Source organism: Anolis sagrei, chromosome 1, assembly GCF_037176765.1.
Source record: "Anolis sagrei isolate rAnoSag1 chromosome 1, rAnoSag1.mat, whole genome shotgun sequence".
NCBI classification, from domain to species: domain Eukaryota; kingdom Metazoa; phylum Chordata; class Lepidosauria; order Squamata; family Dactyloidae; genus Anolis; species Anolis sagrei.
In genome coordinates, this window is record NC_090021.1 from 142,459,328 (window position 1) to 142,486,387 (window position 27,060).

The 27,060-nt window shown below is 37.3% G+C and overlaps 1 protein-coding gene across 1 annotated transcript in view; it reads right to left on the reverse strand.

Moving 5' to 3' along the window:
- Positions 1–27,060, reverse strand: part of RANBP17 (RAN binding protein 17) — a 189,727-nt gene that overhangs the window by 46,511 nt on the left and 116,156 nt on the right. The window contains exons 19-22 of the mRNA XM_060786264.2: positions 22,479–22,582; positions 12,777–12,865; positions 6,921–7,028; positions 4,154–4,236 (exon numbers count right to left, since the gene is read on the reverse strand). Coding sequence (XP_060642247.2) covers positions 4,154–4,236; positions 6,921–7,028; positions 12,777–12,865; positions 22,479–22,582 — 384 coding nt within the window. The remainder of the gene's footprint in view (positions 1–4,153; positions 4,237–6,920; positions 7,029–12,776; positions 12,866–22,478; positions 22,583–27,060) is intronic.

Sequence of the window (27,060 nt, forward strand, 5' to 3'; positions counted from 1 at the left end):
AGCCTTGTGAGGCTTCTACAATAAACCTTTTAAAAATATATCTGCCAGTTGTCTACCAGAGGCACACAAAGTAATGGGGAGCATAAAGCTCATTGAGCCATTGGTGCCGTCATCAGTTTCCAGCATTAATCCATGGATACATTTTAATCCAGATTTGTATGGTTGATTTTTTTGTTAAAAGGTTTAAACTCATACACAAGTATATACCTGAAATTAAACTGCAAATATGAAATTAAAGAACTTTAACTACTAAATTCCACCTAATTTTTCTTGCTAACATTCTCAATATTCTCTCTACCAACCCATATTGTTGTTTGTGCTGTCAAAGGGAGTTTACTATGGCATCATACTTTGCTGTGAAATCTAAATGCTTGGGGGGGGGGTTGATACTGTGGGATCTGGCATGCCACTACTATGTACAAGTCTTGTTTTCCTAAACTCTAATTTCATGTAGCAAACAAGTCTGACAGCAGGCATCAATTGTTCCCGTGGTGTGTAAAAGGGAATGGAAAACACCTTCAACAAATAATGCTGGGAGCTGAGTCAATTGCTCCTTTCAAGCACATATTCCTATTTTCTTTGGAAGATATGAAGAATCTGCTGGTGACAAACAAATCATCTACTAATGGTATCCTTTATTTTTATTGGGACAGTTGGTATAAACTGTGCCACAACCTTGACATTCCCCTAGATATTGTGGGAAACCAAACCAAATCGGAGGAGAGCAGAGCAAAGCAAAGCAAAGCAAACTTTTAATAGGTTGCTGAACCAAAAACAGAGCTCAATAGTACTATTTAGCAACAGCACTATAAAGGACTGGGAGCAATTAAAAAGAAAATTTAAAAATAACAACACTATTTCAAATGAAGCTCCTGTTCTTTGCACAGCAGGCTTGATGAAATCACATTGGACTATCAAAGAATGGACGATATAAAAATAACAAACCTATGCAACCATTTAAACCATCTTGCCAAGTATATCATTAAAAGGTAAAGAATAGCAGGTATTAGTGTGCTGTTGAAATATGTAATAGTTTATCAGATTCTACATCTAGCAACTCATAGCTGCAAAATGTCCTTACTGAGATTGATCAGTATGATGGGACAAGGGAGTGTAACTGGACACAAACACTGGTAATATTACAATAACAACAATACTTACTTATTACATAGCAAAGAACAATTTAACTTTTTAAAAAAGGAAGGACTATTTTATTAAGTTACTAGGGTGGCATGATTACAACATTAAGCTTTATACAATGGATGGTCTAGGAGCAATTTAAAGCTCATTAGAAATAATGTCCCCGGCTACTGCAAAATGTGGTAAAATGTAATCCTCATCCAAATGTTACCTGGACTATGAGAACAGGAAATTGTTCTGTGCTCCTGTGGCTAACCTTGATACTGACCCTGAACAGTTACTACTAGAACAGCTGAAAGCGGGAACAAAATTAAAAACTTACATCAAAGTATATCATGACAGAATGTAGATAAATAAAATACAGCATATTGAACATATTATTTTTCTGTCAGTTTTCCAAAATGGTGAGTAAAAGCTGAAAATACAAGAATTCCATTCACAAACAATACATAAATTTGGTTCTACAACAAGTTTTTTTTTCTCCTAATGGGTGAAAAATGCATTCATGGAAACACACACAAAGAAAAGAAACAAATATATCAAATAGAATCAAATGTATTAATAGCCCCTGTCACATTGGGGGGAGGGGGGAGGAATCCTGGTCTCCTGTATCAGCCTGAGAAGTATTGGCCTACTACACCATAATGGGGGAAAACAAAGGCCAGTTTAATGCAGTATAAGACTGTACCTAAGAGAGACACTGGTGGACCACGCAGCATCTGCTTGATGCTTGCCTTCTTGTAAAGAATGTTGAATTAGACTTTGATCTAGGAAAATACTTCTGGGAAAATACTTCTCCTAGAAGGTACACAAAATCACGGAGGTCAAATTTGTTTTGCCTGGAAAAAAACATTCTGAGTGCACCCTCCTTCTTTCCATTTTTAAATTACATGAAAGGAACTTCAGGATTATGTTTGTTTTTTGTTTTTGTTTTTTAAAAGTCATGCCTATGAAGCCAGAATGTTGCTCTAAAATATGATTAAATATGCAAAAAAAAAAAAAAAAACCTTCATGTTGGATGGGTCTTTATCTTGGACGGAGAGAAGAAGAAGCAAACACATCTCCATCATGCCTAGGTCCAGGAGCAGTAATATTAATAACTACTCACAACTAAACTAAACATAAAGTTTACAACTCAAACAGAGAAATTTCTGTTTCTGAACTTCGATCTTTCACCAAGTAGGTATCCTCCAGAACATCTGGAGGCCAATTTCCATTTTCTGCACCAATCAATAGCCAATGTGGTTGGAACTGATGGGAACTGTAGTCAATGCATCTGGGCATGAGAGTCTGGGGAAGGTATGTCTATATTGTATTGTCTACCAATAGTTCTTCAGTTTCAAACAGGATACTTTGTCATTAGAGGAAAGGTTGGCAACCTCTGTGGCGCCACGGGTGACTTCTATGATTGGTGATTACTTGAGGGCAGCAGTCCCAAGATTATGTATGTGTGTGTGGGGGGGTGTGTGTGTGTGTGTCTTAGGGCAGTTTAGTAGAGTTTCTTAAACAGATAAACTGACAAGCAGATTAACACCTTCAGTCAAACCCCTTTTCCCTGTAGATAAGGACCTTTACTATTGTCATTCCCCATCAAGTAAGATAGAAAGCATGATCGTGCTTGGACCTCTGGCTCATAAATCCTTGGAACTGGAATATTAATATTCTTTTCTTCAGTTGGATAAACTAGATGGATAGGTCTCTTGCTGAATCAGCTGAGGAACAGAACACTAATATTCCAGCTCCAAGGATTTATGAACCAAAGGTCCAAGCACAATCAAGGCTTATGGTAAGAAGACTACTGGGTAAAATAATTTTAGAATTATGATTGGAAGGAATTGGAGGCCTATCAGATAAAAAAAATCTTATCCAAAAGGGTGCAACGAGTGATATGTCATCAATGGATAAGATCTTCTTCATCAGAGTGTATAAGAAAATCATCAGAAGAGTTCAAAGAAGATAAAGAAGCCTTAAGTTCTACCAACAGATCAAAGAGTTCATCTTATTAGTTTCCTGGTGAAATTCCCGAAAAGCATGAATAAATTCCTTTATACTCCTTCAGTCTCTTCTTTAGCAGCTACTTTTAATACTGAAAAATGAAATCCACCCAAACCTGGAAAGTATTAACTGCTATTTTAAATGATTTTTTACATTTTTGATACATTACACAATTTACGATTCATTTAGGATGCAAGTTGTTTCATTGTAGAATATATTAATTTTACTATGGAGTGACTGTAATTTTGTTATAATTTTTAATTTTAAATCAGTTTTAAGTTAACTTAGTATGACAATCAGCAGCACCCACAGAAATGGTAAAGCAAAAGTCTCCTATTTTGGGTGACTGAGAAAACACCCCAAATCATTTGCGAAACTAAAGTTTCTCCTTGACAGGGATGGTCATTTTCCAGATCAGTCAATTACATTATGTGTCTTGGATTAGTTATTGATTAGGCTGTCCCACTGCAGCATGTTAGTGCATTTAGACATTAACTAGCTATTTCTGGTGGTGCAACAGGTTTTAATTTTTTTCTGGAGTCCACAAAATTGGATGTAGTTACATGTCACACTTTGGTCATTCTATGGTAGGAGATTGAGCAGCAAATTAACAGTCCACAACATTTTATACATCGTGAATGTACATATTTCTATTTACTAATTAATAGAAATTATTACTATAGCCCTTGTTCTTGTTTATTCATTCAGTTTATTCACTCTTCGTGATCTCATGGACCAGCCCTATTTGCTTCCAAACTGATCTGCCACAGATCAGCCAAGCGTGCTATCACAAAGAATTATGGCTATCCCATCTTGAATGCGTCTTTTAGATAAATAAAATTTCTGTAGAAATTTCTCTATTTTTTCAAAGATATTCTATGTCCATCATTTTGCCTAACAATAGTAGTGAATATCAATCTAATGGGAATCCAAGTCCTGCTTGATTAAATGAGGCCTTTTGTTTTTCTTACTAAACAGGCAAAGAAGTATATACAGCAAATCACCAATACATACTCACCATAAGTGCAAATCATCTTACTAGCCTCCCGGAAAAGGAGAATCCCATTAGGAGATGACACATCAAAATTTAAACGCTGTGATCTGGGGGAAAAAAACACAACATATCTTAAATAATCAACTTAAAACATGTGTATTTCCTATACTGACAGTGAATTCAAGTGCTGAGTGATCTATAATATAGAAAGGACTGAAAAGCAAGAGAAGTCATTGGCACATTTGTGGAAATTTCAAGATTTGACAAAGAGGAAAATTCAGAGGGCGAAAGGAAGAGACTATCTTCAAAGAAAGCATTTAGTTAACTGGCTGACACACTAAAGAGGAGCACTGCACATTGAAACATATTTTTTTTCATGAGGCCCGAGGCCTAAGAACTATCTTGTGCAGGAATCAACTGCCAACAGTGTAGTTTGATGCCACCTTCCATTGTTTCTCTAGGAAGATTACAAACTCTCTATTCTTCCCCCATTATTAGTAATTATCTAATATGTTCCTTCCCCAGAAATTATTTCAACCACAAAGTGAAAAGTGTCAGGTGTATCAACCTTTCTTTATAAAAAAAATCAGGGTAAGACTGATTGCGGACATCACAATCAACTGTGTTGGGGATGCTATTATCTAGCCTGAGTGGAGTTGATTACCCCTAAGGGGTTCTTATATATAAGTTTTCAACATGACTGATTTTAGTTTTTAACATGACTGATCTTTTATAGTGGCTTTTTACAGGTGAATGTGCGGTTCCTAGCGCATGTTGCACGTGTGTTGTCACAATGTATATTGTGCATGCTCGGTTTTATCCTGCTTACATCCTGCTTTTAACTGTTGGATTTTACAGTGTTCTGTATAGATACTTGTTAGGTGTTGTTTCTGTCGGTATAAATGCATATGACCATTTGTCAGAGCATTAAAAAAATGATTGAAATAAAAAAGGCGCTTCCGGTCTATGCTTTCCCAAATGTTATGATCACTTCCATTGTCTATAGACCCCCTACTTCCACCCCATTCTTGTAAATGTTTCTCTTGTTCCACACAGATGATTAGAGCAAAGGAGTTTTGTTCATTTGGATAGACATGCCCAGGCAGAAGCTTTTAGGATTCTCAAAAGGCTGTACCACTTTACAATAAAATGATAACATCTGGCAGATGGAAAAATATGGAAGCAAACTCTCATTCTGTCAATATGTACAATTTGATACTTTGCAACACATTTTCACCATGTCAAGGTGTATTTTATTATGCATTATAACCTGTAGAATGTAATGCAATACACAACTCAAGAAAAAGCAAACCCATCCCTAATGATGTTCTCTAAAGGGAGCAACACAGACTTTGTGCATACCAATAAGTAAATAGGTGCATACCAAATGAATATAATGAATATGCAAAAGCTTCAGAGAGCTCCCCCTCTTTGGAGAATTAATCTGCTAGTACCTCAGTACTTTGCTTAATTCTATCTGTGTTTGCAAAGGTGCCTTCTGAACCTCTGTCTTCTGAAGCTCTAATAGCCACTTTTCTAACAGAAAAGCAGGGGGCTCTGACCAATTTCTGAGAAACGCAATAGACATAGAGAGAGAGATGTTAAGATTAACTGGGTTTTTTTTATAATGATACACACTGGGAAATTAAAATATGCAATATGCAATTAGATTTTAAAATCACAAAATATCAAATTGTTAAACAGCAATTGAGAGCTTAATTTTTGGGATTAAATTGATTTTAATTAGAAAATGTTGACTATATTCACTGAAAACCTGGCTTCCAGTTTGGAATATTACACTGCACATGCACATGTCCAGTGTAATATTCCAAACTGGTACAAAAATCATTGTGTCTAAATAGTATTAAAGAAAATAAGATAACCTACTATCACGGGTGGTACTTATAATGTTAAAGGAAAGTGGTTACTGGGAAAAGTGAGAGCATGGACTGTTAGAAATGCTAGCTGACTGGCTAGGAGTTTAAATGTGTTTTTGAAAATACAACTGTATTAAAGAATAGAGAGTAGGGTCAATGGTCAAAACAGTTAGGTTTAATCAAAATTAAGTTAGTTAGTTTGGAATATGAATCTAAGAGAAAGAGAATTTAGAACAAGTGGCTCACTTAGTACAGGCGTCAATCTGTGAAGTGTGTTTAAGGATGGCTAATTGGTACACACACACACATTCTTTTACCTCTATATATGAGAAGTATATAAGTAACTGTAACACTAAAACATTGTGTTGTAACCATATACATTTCAACAAGGAATTTTGAATCATTTTATAATATTCCTGTGTAAGTAAGATACATTATTTAATTCATTCACGCATGAGTCTCAGTGTCACTACACCGATATGAAGTTATTGATAAAGCGTGTGTATTAACTCAAAAATAAGTCCTATTGTGTTTACTCCTATCTAAGCCCTTACGTGACTGGAGTGCATTCATTTCTCAGGATTTTTAATCGTTTTGCATCTGGATAAATATGCCCAGGATTACACTAAGAGCTGTAAGGATTGAAATCATTTGCACAAACATTTACAACACAGGTCTTGTGCACTATATTGGGAGAACAGTAGAAAACAAAATAAAATAACGATTTTATGAAGGTACTGCCTTTCAAGTCCACATTTACTAACAAAGCAACTCAAATGCAATTTCAACATATGTAAAGTTTGTTTTGAGACTATTCCAAACAAGACTACTGAATGTTGTACCTTCTTGGTTTGTTCACATTCTGCAGTTACTAAAGGCACCATCAAGACAATCAAGACTATGAAAAACTGTACCTGTTTTGCATCATCTCAGCCATGAGCTTCAAAATAGGTGTCGTACATGCTGGCTCACGATACCACAACTCAATAGCTGTTTGAAATATTGAAAGATATGATGGATATCTTATATAACGTAAGTTAAAGATAAAGATCAGAATAATAGTGCTGCATAAATATAGTTTCAAAGCTTGGTTAGGTTCCTGGACATGCTGTCTGGTTGCAATAAATTGTCAATGAATTTGAGTCAAACTACAATTTGACAGACTCTGTGCTAACATGAACAAACAAGTTCTTATTCTACAATTAAAAACTTAAGTTATCACTGACAGGATTTCGATCCCGTTAGACCAATTAGCAGATGATTAACAACAATATACCAAAATTACAAGAACGATAAGACAGTTTATCAACAAACAGTGCTACTCAGCAAAATGTATATAGCTTTAGTGGAAGAAAATATAGGGCATTCATCAATATATTTGGTGCTCCTAATATCTTAAGTGAGATGCTTTCACCAAAAATGAAGTATTGCAATAATATCATCTATTAAACTCTGGAGAACATCAAGAACTGTCTAAGCAATCAAAACTGAAATGTAGTTTCTTCATAATAAGAACAGTAGAATCTTGCCAGGAAATATACTGGAATAAAGTCGAGAAAAGAGCTTCTATATATTCTATGTAAGGATGTTCATAGATGGTTCCTCTCTTTTTGTTTCTTTAGAAGTTGAGCTTCAGCAGGTGAGTGCTAAAGGTACAGAATTCTTCTCTTCAACACCATTCAAGATAATTGCTTTAATAAAGCCTGGAGTACAAGTTCTCCAGGGCTATTGGGCACTTACCTGAAGACAATTCACCTTCCTCATCTGAATTTAGAACAGTGTTTCTCAACCTGTAGGTCCCCAGCTGTTTTGACCTTAAACTCCCAGAAATCCTAACAGCTGGTAAACTGGGACTTGTAGGCCAAAACACCTGGGGACCCACAGGTTGAGAATCAATGGTTTAGAGGGTGTGCCATTTATAAATTGTCTTTGACACAAGTTTCTTTACTTCTTTGGGCTAGCAACCCCCAATTGTCACTGAGTGGGAAAAAGTTGGCAGTACTTCTTTCATTTTTCAGATATCTTGCACCATTTCCATGTTATGGGAACACTGACCTTTTATCATACCTGCCAATCTTGTCCTTAATGAAAAAAGTAAAGATATGAAAAATCTGTGTTCACTTGAATTTTCTCTAGGGTGTGGGTAGGTGTATTCATTTGAGGCTAAAAGGAAGCCTTTAAAATCTAACACCAGCAGAGGATTAAAAATCCCTTTAATATTAAGATGCTAAAACTAAGCTTGAACAAGTATTAAGATTTGAGGTTAACAAGAAAAATGTCTTTTTATAGAACAACCAAGTAAATAGCAGGACTCTGCGAGAAATGTACCTTTATGGAATTGTTGCAAGACAAACTGAATGTGAAATGAATTCCAATGAGCCAATATATCAAGAACTTTACTGAAACTGAGGTACCCCTTCCTTTGGAAAAAAAAAAGAAATCCCAGTGAATTTCAATTTATTTTATCAACAGAGGAGGGACAGTCATTTTGGGAATGTTAGAAAACTTGCATCCCACAATGTAAAGATGTTGGCAACTTTTACATCTTGAGTATTCTGCATGAGCATAAAATTATTTGGAGAACATTGCTAGGAAATTCAGTGTGAGATTACACAAAAGTATTGGTGAAGGAATGGATGCAGCTCACTTGGTCGCTCAAAATTATTTTTATTGAACCATGTTCCTCTAAAAGCTGCACTGGAAATTTCTGGTGAGGACCTTGGTGGCTGACTAGGCAAAACACTGCTTGCTAGGTCACTGAAGGCTGCTGATCTCAAAAGTGTAAACATCAATATCCAATATAAGGGAAGCAAACAAGGCTGGCCCAACAAGGTTGTTGCTTGCAACAACAACAACATAGAAATAATTGTATTTTTTACGCACCTTTCCTCATGGCTCAAGTCAGGGCACAACATAGCTAAAAAACTTATAATTATAAACATTATATAAAATACGTTACATAATGAAACATATTTCTATGAAATACACATATAAAAATACACAGAACAAAGATTAAAATAAAGTAAACAAGACATGTAAGTTTAAAATTCATAAGCTAAAATGTACTGGATAGGCCTGACGGAAGAGATTAGTCTTCAGTTGTATCTTAAATTCCAACAGCTCATTTAGCTGTTGAATCTCTTCTGGCAGGTTGCTCATATCTTGGGGCAGCAGATGAAAGGTCTTCTGGGTGATGACTGAAAAGGGTTCTGGCTGGTTGGATTAATCGCCCTCTAGAGGACCTAAGTATCCAAAGGGGCAAGTTATGGGAGAAGGTGATCACGTAAGTAACCTGGACCCAAATCACGTAGGGCTTTAAAGGTCAAAACCAACACTTCGTACTTTACCTGGAAACTAATTGGCAGCCAGTGGAGTGACTTTAATACGCTCACTCCTAGATGTTCCTATAACTACTCTGGCTGCTGTGTTTTGAACTAATTGGAGTTTCCGTACTTGGTACAGGGGCAGCCCAATGTAAAGTACATGCAGGAGTCCAATCTTGCGGTTATCAGTGTCTGCACTACCATCTTCAGTACTGAAAATCTAGAAAGTGGCACAGTTGGCATATCAGTACTCTTGATCATCCCATCTACCTGGGCTGACATTTAGAGAGATGGATCCAGGAGAACTCCAAAGTTGCAAACACAGTCTCTCAGCGGGAGTATAAACCCATCCAAAACTGGTTGATACACCTCCATCCTCAGGGTTAGGACCCTTGAGGGCAAGCACCTCTATCTTATCTGGATTCAGTTTCAATTTGTTTTTCCTGACCTAGCCCATTACCTCTTCCAGGCATTCAGAGAAGACACATTATCCTTAGCTGAGGTTGTTTTTGAAGGCATGAAGAAATATATTTGGATGTCATCAGCATATTGATAACTCCCCACCTACGGATGATATCTCCCAACAGTTTCATGCAAATGTGCAAAAGGATTGGGGATATAATGCCCATTTGTGGGATACCACATAACAGCTCCTTTTTTGAGGAGTAGCTATCCCCAAGCACCAGAATTTGGAACCTGCCTGAGAGGTACAACTTGAACCACTGCAACCAATACATCCAATTCCCAACCTCCCAGGTGTTTCAGAAAGGTACCATGGTTGATAATGTCACCAAGAGTACAAAAGCCACCAACAAAGACACATTCCCCCTGTCGGTGTTAAGACAGAGATCATCCACTAAGGCGATCATAACTGTCTCAATTCCGTACCCTGCTCTGAAGCCAGTTTGAAATAGGTCAAGAAAGTGTGTGTCATCTAAGACTGCCAGAATATGTAATATTCTTAGCCAATTATGTTATTTCAGCACAGGTGGCATAAAACTGTGCAAATGTCTTCTCCCATTTCCTGACATTAAAAATACAACCTCAATGAACTAACTTCTTCAAAGTAATCCTGCCCTGAACATACAGTGCAACAGATGCTACTTTAAGAGACACCTCATATTTCTCAAAGCATGGACTAACATGAAATAAATTAAGCTGACCAAAGCTTATGTTAACCCTACTTATCTGATGTTATAATACACTCAAAACAGGTATAGTGATTTGAAATAAATACTACAATATTCCCAAGAAATCTTAATAAGACAGGATCAATGACATATGATTTTATAAAACACTAGCCGTCCACTACACGTGTTGCTGTGGCCCAGTCTGTGTATATGTGTTTTGTGTGTGTATACATGTGTGCATATATTTGTGTATATGTGTATATATGTGTGTTTGCGTATGTGTGTGTGTGGTTTTGCGCATGTGTTGCAATATATTTTTTAATTTTTGGCTTTAAAGTCTCTTCTGCTGTGTTTTTCAGTGTTTTATGAGTGATGGTCACTCGTTGGCTTGATAGGTGTCTTGTGTCCAAATTTGGTGTCAATTCATTAAGTGGTTTTTGAGTTATGTTAATCCCACAAACGAACATTACATTTTTATTTATACAGATTTCTCTTTACATTTAGCAGTGCCCTATATTCCCAATACACAAAGTAAAGCAACTTTAAAAATGCAACTTCTATCTGAATCATTGACAGCTTGACATATCCATATTTCAAGGAAAATGAATGACTTTCATATTCATGGTAGTTTTATTTCCACATTCTTATGCACCTTTCTTTAGCAGAATATGTCAAAACCAGCCTATACCTTACCATCTGAAATGCCTTTAAAATATTTGGGGATATTTTAATAAAGCCTTATGAAAGATCAAATAACAACTTTGTAACAGATTTTCTATTATTACACATATTTGCTCTTCATCCCTTGCCCAGAGGGAAAAACTATAAATCTTTTCTCAACTGAATGAACACCATTTATCATATTCATTTTCTTGTCAATACAATTATGAAAAGCCTTTGGCCTTTTTCCAAGGAGTCTGATTTGTTACAGAAACCCAATTAGTATAAGCAAGCCTGTTACAAACAATCCTATTTTGCGAGATAACATTACTATTCTGCCTGTTTGGCTATTCACTTTCAAACATTACCGGAGAATTGTTATAATATATAAAGTATAATGATGCAAAGGTCAAAAACCAAGTCAAAGATGCTGATGAATTCTGCTCATTTTTGCCATCTAGTGGAAAGACCTTACAATCTGAGCAGTTTTTTCAAAACCGAGAGGAAATCTAAGGATAACCATAAATGATTCTAGCTAGCAGAACTGGAGTGTTCTGTAAATTTTGTTTATCTGAAGTAGAAATGAGCTACTGTTACAGTTAATCGACATGGTGCAATGTTGATGATTACAGCTTTGTCACTTGCATTTTTCTTTTCTTTTACTTTCTAAAATATTTATTGTTTATAACTGTGTTATTTTTACATAAATATGAAAAAATTAAAATAAATATAGCCCACTGTTTAGATTTTCTTTTTTAAAAAAAAGAGGAACAAATTTAAGCATTGCTTGGGAAAACCTCCAAATGGGACATCTAAAGATTATCCTAAAGTCCAAAGTTATCTAAGGTGACTTCAAACAAGCATAAATCTTTTTAGAACAGAACAATGTGGAATAACGGACTTTAATTCTATTCTTTGAAGATAATGGTGACTTGAAATCCAGATGGAATGTATCTAACATACTTCCTTTAAACAAGCTCAGTTGATTTCAAAAAAAGGTGGACAGCTTGGAAGATTCTAGGAAAACATATTATCTTTTACTGTTGGGACCAAATGTACTTTAATTGACAATTCCAGCTGTTCCGCTTACCCATTGTGTCCCTCAAGCCCAGAAACAATTATGCAAAGTTTATGTAAAAGACTGTTCTGCTTTCTAGTAAAGTGGAACAAAGCAAAGGAGAAACTTCACTGGCCTAAAGCATTTATGACGTGAAAAGAGATCTCACAGTTATATGCAGAGCAGCAAATGAAACTATAAAGACGATTCTTCATTTTGGAATAAAATATGGCACGTGTGAACGACAAAGGAGACACCTAAAAGGAGTATCTATATTTTAACTAAGCACAGTAACATCACATTGTAAATTAAAGCACTATAGGACTATTACAGCATTGCAGGTTTACAAGGTAAGAGTAATATTTAAGGATTAGAGCAGTACAACCCCTCTCCCCCCGTGACCTCTTTGTAGTCTATTTCCAAATGTCACCCTCACAGTTAATGGCACGGTTGCAACTGCACTGTAATTTTAGCTGATTACACATTAGTTCATTTAGCTTTGTTTCCTCTTCCCCACTGTGCCACACTATTAAACTAATGCAAGGGACCTGGTATCCCTCTGTGCACAGAGCCGGTATTGTCATCGAGTAATAAGGATACATCCAGTCAAACAGCATGGTGTAGCTGGTCTTTGTGTTCAGAGCAAAGGCAATCCCTCGAAGATCTCTTGCCAGTCCGATCAACATACGCTGTCAGTGGGAAGGAGACACAGTAATTGATTTTCATGTTAGCACTGAGCAGATGGAGTAATGATCAGCCAATAATGAACACAATATCTGATTTTAATTCATTAGTATAAATGTCCTCCCCCTATAGAACTTCAGAGCCTCAGTCTGTAACCCAAACATAAACATTAATCCAAAAGCTTGTAATAGTAGACATGACATCATGTACTGAATTAAAGATCTGAAAATACATTTAAGAGAACACAACTATCTTTATTTGTCTCTCCCACCTTATTCTTTTCTTTAAACTGAAAATAGGGATTATAATTGATACCACTTTTCCAACTTGGTCACTTCTCAAAAGTTATCTGAACAAAATCTATAAGGTAGTTCTGCTTTATATTTTAAACATAAGTAGCTGATGAACATGCAATATAAATACATTGCCATAAACATTACTAGATATAGTTTATATGTTCTTATTGAATTCGTTGAAATTGTTAGGATGAAATGTTTATTTTATAAAATGTTGGCCCATTATTATGTTTATTAAGCAATTTCAGAAATAATTTAACACACACTTCTTAAAAAGTAATGGTTACAGAGTACTTGAGTGCCATTTGTTTAGAAGATGGAAATTAAACTTTTGAGTAGTCTATTAAAAATGTTTAAAACTGCTCATGCCATTTTTAGACATCAGAAAAATTATAACATTTGTGATTGCTATCCATGTGTGCATGGTTAGTCCCTTTACAGGCTGAGAATCCTTTATGCAGATCCAAAATACTTCAAAATCTAAAACTGTCCACATGGGTGGGTGACATCTTTACTTTCTGATGGTTCAATACACAAGTTTTACTTCATGTACAAAATTATTTAAAAATGGTATAAAATTATCTTCAGGCTATGTGCATAAGATGTACATGAAACATCCATGCATTTGTGTTTATAATAATAATAATAAACTTTATTTGTATCCCACCTCCATCTCCCAAAAAGGGACTTGGGGCAGTTAACAAGGCACTGCAAGTGCTGAATAAATAACAGTACATGAGTATAAAAAAATATCACATAAAAGTTATAAACAACCACTATCAATACATAAAATAAAACAAAACACACAATTTAAAAACACTTTCCATCAGTGGTTAAAACGAGAGCTGATCTAAGTTATCTCATTATGTACATTTATATAAATAAAGTTATTCCAAAATCTGAAAAAAAAATCCAAAACACTTGTAGTCCTGTGCATAAGGACATTCAACTTATACCAGAATATTAACCAGACCGATTTTAAACAGGAATTATTTCCCCTGAAGGCTAATCAGATAAAATTAACACAATATGTAGCTTGCTTGTAGTACTACATTTACCATGGTCAGTGCTAATTCGTTGGTTGTTAATGAATACGATTTTCAAAATGTGTTCCGGCTGTTTCGGCCAGCCATAACAGTACAGGCGCTGCTGCCGTTTTATTCATCTGCAACAAACCATATGGCTGCCAAAAATGGCTGACTTTGGTTTCTTTCGGCTACATGTGTAGTCCGCTTTCTTTCGGCTACATGTGGAGTGCAAGGGAGGCAGCCCTGTGAGACTGTGAGCCTTGCTGCCTTGGCTTGATCCAATCAGAAGAAGAAAGCCGCTCACGTGCTCCACGTTCTATCTCAGTTCCTCCACTGCTCCTAAAATCTTGCTTTAGGACTCAATTCCAATCTTTTTCTTTGGCAATTTCATTTATGAGCTGTGAAAGGGCATTTGGGGGAGTGTTTGTTTAAATATTGGGGTGGTTTACTGAAAGAAGGGGATAGCCTGACTCCCTTGAGTCCTAAGAGGAGAATTCAATTCATCCCCAGGTCTGTTTGAAGGATATTAGAGAAAAGGATCCCAGACCAAGTGGCTTCTTAAGCCTGACACCATAACCCAGATCTAGCTGAATTAGATTAAAGGAAAGGATGCCAGAAACAGTGGTTTCTTAAGTCTGATGCTCTAGCCCAGGGCTAGCTGAAGGAGATTAAAGGAAAGGCCATCAGAAATAGTGGTTTCTTAAGACCGATGCCCTAAAAATGACGGAAAGGGGAGGAGCCTTGCAAGTCCCCCATTAGTGGCAATGGGTCGGATTTTTCTGGATCTTTTATCTACTGAACCAAACTGAAAAATTGATTTTTCACCAGTCAAATTTGGGAAGCTCTGGAAAAACAGATTGGGAGCAGGGCAACGAAATCCAGACACTGAAAATGGCACGGGTTAACCACATTGCACATCCCTTCTAATTTGTGACATCTATTACGTTCAACCATACTACCGCTTCACAAAGTAACAGCCTGTTCACCTGCCTGGTATAGATGTGTGCCTGGACTTGAAAGGACAGCTATGAAGGACCTAGGCAAGATTTTGAAGTATTGAAATACATCATTGGATAGTGAACCAATTTTGAGAAAAAGGTAGCACATAATTTCACTCAATAAACAAATAAAGTTAGAGTGATCGATCCATGCTATCATATTTCCAATTTCTTTGTATGGTTGTGAAAGCTGGGCAGTGGAGAAAGCCAGCTCATTTGAGAATGTGGTGATAGATAAGAGTTCTACAAAACCATGGACTGTTGAAAAGACAAATAAATGGCCCCCGGAGCAAATCAAGCCCGAGGACTCCCTAGAAACCAAGATGACCACACTGAGATTGTTGTACTTTGGACATCATGAGAAGATATGACTCACTAGAAAAGACAATAATGTAAGATTCATGAGAACACTTGTAAGGTGTTAGTGGAATGGGGTGAATTATCACATAGCTTTTTGAAAGCCTGATTATATTATATCTCTCTTTCTAGGACAGGCAGAAGATTCTTCTTATTCTGCTAATTATATACATGCCTCAAAAGTTTAAATGATTAGATTCGAGTGTAAGTGATACCCAAACATAAGTTTTAGTTACCAATAACCTAATGTAGCCCCATGCTGGAATGTGGAAATATGTTCACTGCGTGACCTATGCTGGTGTATTTTCTCACACAATAAACACTCCCATATATTGCTCAATGCCCCATATCCACAGACATAATCAAGAGTATTCCACAAAATCCAAACACACCATGCCAGAAAACTTTTTTTTTTTTTTTTTTTGCACAAAGCTTGTTCTAAGTAGGTGGCAGCCTTCCCACCTTTTTTGGTCAAAAGTGTAACCAACACCATTTATGTGTCTGAAAAATACTAGCTTTGTCTGTAAAAACAAAACTGTACGTGGTAGGTGGCTAAAACTTCTAAACATTGCTTGCAACCCTTCATATAATGATATAATAAAAAGTTTACACTAAAGGTCTGATTAACTAGTTCAGGTGTTAATGTGTAATCTAATTGTATATACATACATATGCATATATATTGTGTCAGAAGCGACTCGAAAAACTACAAGTCGCTTCTGGTGTGAAAGAATCGGTTGTCTGCAGAGATGTTGCTCAGGGGATCCCTGGATGTGTTACCATCCTGTGGGAGACTTCTCTCATGTCCCCGCATGGGAAATTGTGGCTGACAGACGGGCGCTCACCCCGTCTTGCGGATTTAAACTGCCAACCTTCAGGTCAACAGTTTAGCCAGCACAAGGGTTTAGCCCATTGTGCCACCGCAACTCCCAACTGTATATTTAAGAAGTTCTACTTGTTTGGGTTGCTATGAGTTTTCCGGGCTGTATGGCTACTTTCCAGAAGCATTCTCTCCTGACATTTCACCCACATCTATGGCCAGCATCCTCAGAGGTTGTGAGGTTCATTGGAAACAAAGCAAATGGGGTTTATATATCTGTGGAATGTCCAGGGTGGGACAAAGAACTCTTGTCTGTTTGAGGCAAGTGACTAGGATTGTTGGCTTGTGTGATTTTAATGTTTATATTAATATGTTTTTAACTCTACATTTTAATGTTTAAATGTCATTGCGTTTTTACGATTTAATTGATAGCTGTATGTTATTATTGTTTTATTATTATTGTTAGGTTTTTATGTATGTGAGGCATTGAATTTTACCGTATATGTTGGAGGCCACTTTGAGTCCATTTCCCCTGCCCCCAACCCGGGTGAGAAAAGCGGTATAGAAATGAAGAAAATAAATAAATAAATTCTCTCATTTCCAACTGGGCCCTTCCAGTGGCAAGAAAACAGAGAAAAATCAACAGTGGTTTTAATGCTTGAATCCTCCTCCTGAACCTGAAATGCTTTGTAACGTATCCAAGGAACGCAAGCATATTGAGGAATCATCTTCTCTGTGCGACTGAAACACACCTGTTTCTAAGATGCACAGTTACCACTACTGAACAACATATAATGTGGTTGTTTGAGGACTAAACAACAGGATTCATAAGAAGGTTTCTATGTCATAGCTGAATCTCGTTGGAGCTAGTACCCTGGTTCGTCTGCTCCTGGACAAGTCAACAAAGAACCTATTTGCAGTAAGTTTAGTTCTGTCTTGTTGGTTGAGAGGCAAGGAAGAATACATTGTAGTGATTATTCTTCATTGTTGTCCCATACTCAGGGAAATCAAGCAAAATCACCCCTACTCATGTCAGAAGACATCCATCACAATATTCTGTCCTAGATTTTGAATACAGTAGGGAAGTTGGAGCACCACCACTCCATGGACTATTATTAGCCTTTGGCTCATATAAGTTATGCCAGGTCTCATCACCAATGCAAAGACTGCATCACTCTGGAAACTTGAAGAAGTCATCCATAAGAAAACACTACACAAATAGCAGAATGCAATCAAGTAACACCATGATAATGCATGGTCCCACACTTCTTTGGCAACATCACAGGCTTTTACACAAATGGTATAACATCTGCTTTATAGCCCTGATCCGGTGCTCTTAGACTTTCACCTGTTCAGACTAATGAAAGAAAGCCTTCAGCGATGGTGCTCAGATAACAGGGGAAGTAGGAGATACTATCAGACCATGGAGCAGAGTGCACCTCAAAGTGTTTTTTCCAAAGTGGATCTGACAAGCAGGTTCAAAGTTGTCACAAATGCATTGCCACTGATGGAGTCTATTTTGAATAGAACCATGTAAACAAAGAGTTGCTTTGCACACATATGTAGTTCCATATGGTTCATATTGTTAATAAAGGAGTAATGACCTGACTGGCATTACTTTCCACTCGATCCTTATATATACCATAAGAAATGAACAAAGAAAAGTCTAGTTCAAAATTGGCTCTGCTGTGTTTTTTTTCTTTTCCTCAAATTCTCAGATTAGAAAGTTCCATATGATTTTAGAAAAGTAATGGAGATGGGCGGCACAAAACTGAAATTGTATCCCTACAGTCTGAGCCATATTCCTAAACTTGTTCAACTGGAGCCAACGTTGCCATTCCAACGCCCCAAAAAATGGATTTTATATTGGATAAGTCTGACAACTATATAGTTGTACTTCTGGGTACAGCTATATTACCCTCATAATTCTACTATATAATAACAGCCACAAAAAAGGTGAGGGGTCATAGTGCTTTGTCTTTAGAATTAAGATGGCTGTCTTCCTCCTTACAGCACACTCTTAATTCTACAGACACGTCTTAATAACCTCTAAATAGTTCCAACAAAAGAGCCATGTCAGAGGAATGAGCAGGCCCCAAGGTGTTTCGACTGGAGTGTTTTCATCTGCCTTTATTGCACGATCCCTCTCCAGAATTAAGGCAATAACCTGTGATAAATTATTCAGGAACTGCTACAGGGATCAAAGCAAAATCATTCTGTTAAAGTGCTGTTTGCAACATTTGGCACTTAGTGTGAAAACTTTTAATGTGTGCAAGCTGAAAATCAAGGATTTTAAATAATTCAAGAGCTTTGAGTTTCTGTGAACCAGCTATAGATAGCAGGCTACTTAACCACTCCTCTTCCTGGGATACATTGTTTTATTTGTTCCTATCAAACTAATCATTGTCATAAATAATATCAAAGTACCACCGAGGTTAAGTATAGAAAGTCAATATATTATTGACCAGAATTTCCAGGGCCAATGCAAGTTTTCCTTAAGAGGACGGTGGTGAGAAAATTGGCAATCAACTTGCAACAATGAATTTTCCACGTCCCAGATCATGGCGTGGCATGATAACATCCTCATGTAGTTGGTTAGCCCCTCCTAGAAAACAAAACTGAACATATTCTTTATGAGCAGCAATGTCAACTACAGAGGAATATCAACAAAGCTAACGTGCCCTACGTCAACTATTTTTTAAGCTATGCATTTTGGATGCATAAAAAGGCAATTAGAAAAAAACCCTAGTAGAAACCACAAATTAAATGACTTTGGCAGTCATAGTCCATTTTGTAAGTCATATTCTAACAGTGTCACCTCCCTGCAGTTAGGAATACTAAACATTTTACAGAATAATTTTTTTTGTTTCCAGTACTTCCAAAACGGTACCTGAAAGCGCTTTACCATGTATTATTTATTCATCAGGATAAATAGCAAAAGCAAAAGAGAAAAAAAAAACACCATTTAACTCAATAAATTATGTTTAAAAGATGTTTTTTAGAGGGAAAGTTTTCTTTGTGATAAAGCAACCCATTCAGTTCTTTAGCGGCGGTGGCTTAGAGCGTGAAGTTTCTCTTTATACAAATTAGACAGATGGTGCTTACAGTAGAATTTACTAAAGGTCTGTCACAACAAATGCAGCCAAGCTGCATATTTAATCACTGCAGAACCTTGTCTACCTGCAGCTGCCAACTGCTAATCCAATTTCCCTGATAAATGTGGCAAGAGACACGATCAGCAATAAAGAGCATCTAACTCCATTTTCCTGCAGGGCGTCTTTTGATGAACATTTAGGACGGAAGCAAGGAGTGCACTGTGTGGCCCAAGCTTGTGGCAGCTGCATGCATTCTGAAGGCACAGTTCTCAGGTTACTCACTTAATTCTGCCACTATCATTATGTTGCTATTGATCTCAGTAGCTCTTGTCTACACAGCATTACTCTAGATGGAGCTGAATCAGGCAGTTATCATGCATCAAAGTTGCTCAAAAGCCTGGAGATTTCCCCTTAATTACTTGTGATTTTATTTGCAAATACCATTAAAGTGTAATCAAAGCAATCACTTTCCAGGGTCATTAAGAACTTGCTAGTTTAGGGATATAACACTGAAACTCCATTAAAAATTTCCCCCAGTAAGAATGTTTCTCTATCAAACAAGACAGTGCGACTGCAAAATGGTTTCAGCACTGATAAAGTCTTCAAACGGAGAAGGCTTCCATCTTTCATCCAGATAGTTTTAAAATCCACTTAAAATCTCAGCCTTAAAATTCAAATTGTTCCCTCGAACAGAAGCACTGAAAGCTAATCCATTTTTCTAAGTGATCTTTAAGCTCAAAATTCAAGCTTAAAGTACACGTAGAAATTTAGTTTTCTGGTTCAAAGCCAGAAATTATTCATGTTATTAGCTTCCAAAACATTTCATTGATGCATCAGAACATCACTTTTCATATTTTTTTCCACAGCAAGAATCAGTTTTTACATAAAGTAGCATCAAAGATAATGTGAAGCAAATATACCCCACATTTCAGATTTCTTTTTTACATGTGGTCAGACTTCTGCAAGCCTCTTTAAACACACATGAAGACTTGTACACAAGTAATATTTTGCATTGGCTTTTTGGAGGGTGCTTCTTCCTAGCAATATCTGCACGAACTGGCAGATAACAGAAGTAGACAGAGAGATACAGCTTTCTTGGGCACTGCATGCTGCGGTTTGTTTGGGGTGGAGGGGCAGAAAAAGGCAGCAACAGTAGTTGCTTCCCAGGCCATTACTCATGATCCTTTGGACTCCTTACCTTTATTGGAGGAAAGCATTGTGTGTCTGCCTCATGGCCTGCCAGGCGCTCTCAAATTAAACTGCTCCTCGGGAAGTAAGATTCAACTGTTGGCCCTGAATGTGTAGTTGTGTGTGGGAGGGACACACAACAACATCAGGCAGAAAAATGTTTTGTACTGGCTTGTTAAGCAACCGCACATGTTCTGACTATTTCTTGGATTTCACCACCAGAGGAATGGCTGCATTAAGCTGTAAGGTTGTTGTCTGCAGAACCAGCACCAAGAAAGAGCTAGATTGCAGCACCCTGGATCACAGGCTTTTCTGAAAGTAACAGGGATGGAACAATAACACTAAGGGGTTTTCCACTGCATGTTAAAATGCTAAAGGAAAATTATTGACACCACTTCTAGGAATATTGCACAATGTATCTGAAATAGCCACCTCCAGAGTGCACAGTTAACTGTTCATAATAGTAGAAGCCAATCTATTTGATGTAATGTTATGCTAATGGGTTTCGTTCTTGATGATGCAGCTTCCACTTAGCAAGTCTTTTCCTTCCTAAAATATACTGTTGTTTTGACACAAACAGCTTGCTACACTTAAGGATTTTACTAATAAAACATAATGTTGTGCCAGATAATATGACTGTTGCCACAGCTGAACTGACTTGTCAAATCAATCCTAATATGGCTCCCACAGGCACATAAAAACCTTATTTAGCTATCAGTTATCCTAATCACTTTGTTCGGTTTAAGAACGCAATACTTCAAGACCAGTTCCTATTTATACATATATGCCCAGCCATTTAATAAACTCCTGATTTATATATTAAATTCTTGTTTGGAAGAAATGTTCTAAGCATACAATGTTTTTATGTAGTATATACCTCTGTAAATCCACAACAACCCAGAAATAAATACCTTTAAAAACAAAACAGAAGTGCTCAGTGGCAGAAAAAGCACTTAATATACATCAGGCACAGATTCCACAAAGAATATTTTTGTTGGCATCAAAACGTAAAAGTACTCATCAGATGGCCACAAAGAAGAGTAATCCTATATCTAATTCACCCATACTTTTTACTAAAGGAAATGTGTGATATGGAAGGTTGTTTCTAACCCTGCTTCACACTATCGCCTACCACTGAGGGGAGGGGGTAGAGGGGAGAACAAGTACATGAAACAATGGCATGACAACACATATTTCCTTTCTGTAAATTTTATGGTGAATTTTAAGTATTTGGAAGCATGTCTTTTTCCATGCTTAATTGTCAAGCACTTAGGAAACACGTTCAATGCTATATCTTTCTTGCACCACTGCATGGCAAACAAAAGATTTGGGTATGTTCACTCCGCCATTAATGTTCTCCATGGATGCAGGCCCTTACATCACTCCACCTCAAACTGGGAAGACATAGCCCTGAAAACAGGAAAACTAACAAATAGGGATATGGCAGGTATATGTGGCAAATAGGAAGGGCACTCACTCCTTCCTTAGCTTTCTCCTCCATGTTCATTTGACTTTGTTTCTTCCTTTTCCAGTTAGTACCTTGTCCTAGTTATGAATATTTCATGATTTCATGGTATAGAACACAGAACCATGCTCCAAAGGACTTAACAATTAAATCTGACATACAGATATTATTATTTTTTTAAAAATACAACATTAGGAAAAAGAGGGAAAAGTACCACAAACTGGCCAAACTGAGAATATCAATCTGCTTTCATTGAAATTAAGAAGTTATTTTGGACAAATTGTACTCACAGCCTTTTTTTTGTTTATTTTAAAAAATTGCCTGTAATTTATAGTTAATCACATTTCACCATATTATTGAAAACTGCCTACCTTTGCTTCCTCTTGTTTAAAGCTACTGTTAAATGTCTGGGCTACTGTTTCAAATGAAACTGTCAGAGGAAGCATGAAGTTTTCAAACTCATCTTCATCTTCTCCTAGAAAAAAAAGGGGGTGGGTGGGGAAACAGAGAATAGTATTAAAACAATTGTGTTATGAGTCTGACACAGCTGCCATTGTATTATCTAAAAAACAAAACTAAGAAAGGAAAACTAACTTACACAGAAATCCTACCTAATAAGTGAGGCGTGAAACATCTCATGGTTATTTTTCAGGCACTTAATCTCTCTGATTGTTGTACAATACCACCCAGAGGAAAAGTGTTCTTACCATACATCAAGGGAACCACTGACCGCATAGGGAAGCTGATGAAGAAACATAGCCTACAAACTGTATCTACAGAACCTCTAAGAAAATCCAACAAATGCCACATTCAGCAAAGGACAAGAGGGATCCTCTCACCTATGCAGGAGTCTACCGTATACCATGTAGCGGTGGACAAGTCTACACAGGGACCACAAAATGCAGGATTACCAAAACACGAATCAAAGAACATGAAAGGCACTATAGACTCATTCAACAAAAGAAGTCAGCTGTAGCAGAGCACCTGATGAACCAACCTGGACACAGAATGTTATTTGAGAACACAGAAATGTTGGACCACTCTGACAGCCATTGGAATACACAAGCACGTGAACAATTTTAACAAAAAGGAGGAAACCATTAAAATGAACAAAATCTGGCTACCAGTATTAATAAACTAAAATCCGGACAATAAATAAAGAACAACACTCAGAAACTGGGAAATTCCAGTGAAGAAACAATCAGGGCCAGCTAACACTTTCCAACTAAGGATTCCCCCAAGCAGCAAGCAGCCAGGCTTTGAAGCTGTGAGGCTATTCAATGCTAATCAAGGTGGCCAATTGCAACATTCACACTTGCTTCAAACAGACCAGAGCTCTTTCTCCACCCTGAATATTCCACAGGTATATAAACTCCACTTGCCTAGTTTCCAACAGACCTTATAACCTCTGAAGATGACTGCCATAGATGTTGGTGAAACATCAGGAGAGAATGCTTCTGAAACATGGCCATACAGCCAGAAAAACCCACAGCAACCCAGTGATTCCAGCCATGAAAGCCTTCAACACCACATTGTACAATATTTTAAAAGCGTAATACACAGCCCAATGTAGAAAGTTTGCATTACCTGGTTCAATCACTACTGGTTCATACAGACCAGCTATTTAAAATATCCCCAGGGCTACCACTAAAAGAAACAAAACATTTTAGTCTTGCTAGGATTCACTAGCGATGTGCCTATTTCATCCCACACTGGACCCAAAACAAGCCAAAGAGGGTTGTGCATGTTCTATGGGAATGGAACATGAACTGGCTCCAGGATAAGGAAAGTGGGGACCAAGAATGAAATTAAGGGTCTGGAAGAACTCCAACCATTGTTATGATCACTTAAACCAGGATGACAGGAGATGATTGATATAAAAAACAACACCAAGCCAAGAACAGGACATGCCATCCTTATAAAAAACAAACAAACAAACCCTGAGGTAAACTGCAGATTACCTTTGAAAATCCCCACACATACAAATGATGCTACACATATAAAATGATGCTCATCACAAAGTCAAATCTTAGGGAAGGTTCAGTGAAATCTCGGAGTCTAGTATACAGCAGGATCCTCGAATAACTGGCCTGCTTGACTTGGAAAGAGAAGCTGCCAAGATATATTTGCATGGGATGAAAATGTATTTACATGTCTGCTTGGAAGGACAGAAATGGGATTCTATGTGAGTTGTAAGAGTAAGGAACAGAGAGCACAGCACTGCTGCTTTCCTGCTAGAACAAGACAGGGAACAAGATAGTCTGACCAAAAGGGCTTGGGTAAACACACATTCTAGAAAAAAAGAAAGGAAAGAGAATGGACAAGGAGGCTGAGGTGGGATGTAGCAACAAGTTGCAAATGAAACTAGTATGATACCACACAATAGGCTGAGGCTGGTGAGTAAGAAACAACCAGGGGAAGGCCCGGGCCCGAGACCTTGGATTCTTATGTCACCGACCAAACTATCAGAGGCCTATCAAAGCAGACAGCTCTCTGGCCTCTGATCTGGATTGAGTGCTTTCACTGATGGTTGGAAGAGACCTCCTAGAACAGGTGATGAGAAAGAAGAAACATGCACATTCTTTTAATTGACTGTGTTAAGGGTTTCAAACAGAGGAGAAACAAATCATTTTATAAGAAGGGACATTCAGTGGAGGGTATTTTTGTTGGAAATGACAACCTTCATCAAGCCTTCTCTAGCCATCTGTTTGTCTATGATCTTGTTGCTTACTGTTTCCTGTATGTATGTTCTGGGTGTGCAGCTTCCTTTACTCCATGGTTACTGAGAAGTTATAAAAAGGGCTGCAGACCACATGCTCTTTTCTCTCTCTCCTTTTGACTATGTGACTTGTTGATAGCTCTTCTGTTCCCCGGCTGGCTGACACAGGGAATCATCTCAAAGATATTTGAAAGTGGACTAATACGTTTTTTGCACCTGTGTATGCTGAACACATAAAGGCTGTGAGTAAATCAAATACGTTGTTTCCATCAAAGTCTACTCATTTTTGTCTCTTGAGCGCATGATATGAAACAAGTTGTTTTATGGGAGAGTACCTTTTTCGGGGCACTGAAAAAGAAAACTCTGCTGTTTTTATGCACTGGGAAATCTGTTTTCCTGACAGATGATAATAATAATAATAATAATAATAATAATAATAATAATAATAATAATTCCAGCATACATATCTCATTTACTACTGTGTCATACTGTGTTTTGTGTCAGAATAATAATAAGATATAAATAATTATTATTTATATCTTGCTTTTCTCCCTCACGGGACCCTCATGGAGATTGCTGAAACAACTGAAATCATTGCCTAGCATAATTATAGTTGGTTGTATACTACAAGAGGATATTCTGTTCTTAAGTGTTTTTGGCTCTTCTCTAAAAGGTTATGTTCTCTTAATAATTTCACTTAATTCTGGAGACATGTTGTATGCATGAAATTCAACAAGGATGCTGAAGACAGAATTTTACAAAAGAACTAGAAGATGATAGTAAGTCTTCATTTCTGCCTTGTCAGCTCTTATATTATCTAGTGTATACATGAATATGTGGAGGAGGAAGGGGACAGCAGTGGTGTAAGGCTGCCCCTGCTCCATTGAAATTGGCTAGCAGGCCACCCAGAAAGACATATCTGAGGCCACTGCTAATTAACAAATAAAAGCTAATTTCAGGTCAAAACCCCAGTTCCATGACCTATGTTGGAGGAGGGACTGGGCTAGCTAGCAGAAACTTTGTTAAGGTATATTCCAATATTGCATCTGTTTCCAGTAAATAACACAAGATTAGGAAACTCCACTGATACAAGGAAATAAGTTTGCATAAATGTCTCTTTCAATTTTCTCCTTGCAGTAATATGGGAGCTATAGTAATATTCCCAGACTGATAGCAGACATATTCAAATAAATTGAAAAACACTAAATTTAGGTTTCTTTTACAGAAAAACATAATTTAATCTCTCATTGCACTTATTTTTCTCTCTCTCTTTTATAAAACAAGAGCAAAGTTTCTTGGGATTCCGCCTAAAGCTATTGTAACTATCAAAGTGGCATTGGTAGCACACAGGCCATCTTTGTATGTTCTTGTTCTAGTCTTGCAAAACGATTGTGAAAAGATTTCTCTGCAGAGAAAACACCTAAGTTCTGAAATTCAATCAAAAACTAATGTCACAAAACACTGAAACATCATGGATTTTCACTGCACTCTAAACCAAAGAAAACAAAAGAATAGGATATTCCAAATTCAGCTGCTTACTCTTAATCAAGGTTGCAGCTAAACATTAAAAAAACCAAGATTATGGCAACAAGAATGATAGAGGCAAATAGAGGGAGAAAACATGCAGTGACAGACTTTGAATTTCTAGGTGCAAAGATTACTACAGATGCAGACTGCAGCCAGGAAATCAGAAGATACTTACTTCTTGGGAGGAGAGCAATGACCAATCTTGATAAACTATTGAAGAGTAGAGACATCACACTGTCAACGAAGATCCGCATAGTTAAAGTAATGGTATTCCCCATAGTCACCTATGGATGTGAGAGCTGGACGATAGGGAAGGCTGAGCAACGGAAGAGAGATGCTTTTGAACTGTGGTGTTGGAGGAAAGTTCTGAAAGTGCCTTGGACCGCCAGAAGATCCAACCAGTCCATACTTCAGGAAATAAAGCCTGACTGCTCATTGGACGGAAGGATAGTAGAGGCCAAGATGAAGTACTTTGGCCACATCATGAGAAGACAGGAAAGCTTAGAGAAGACAATGATACTGGGGAAAAAGGAAGGAAAAAGGAAGAGGGGCCGACCAAGGGCAAGATGGATGTGACTGGATTGACCTTGAAGGAGCTGGGGGTGGTGATGGCCAACAGGGCGCTCTGGCGTGGGATGGTCCATGAGGTCACAAAGAGTCAGAAATGACTGAACGAATGGAAAACAACTCCTTTTAGAATGAGAGGT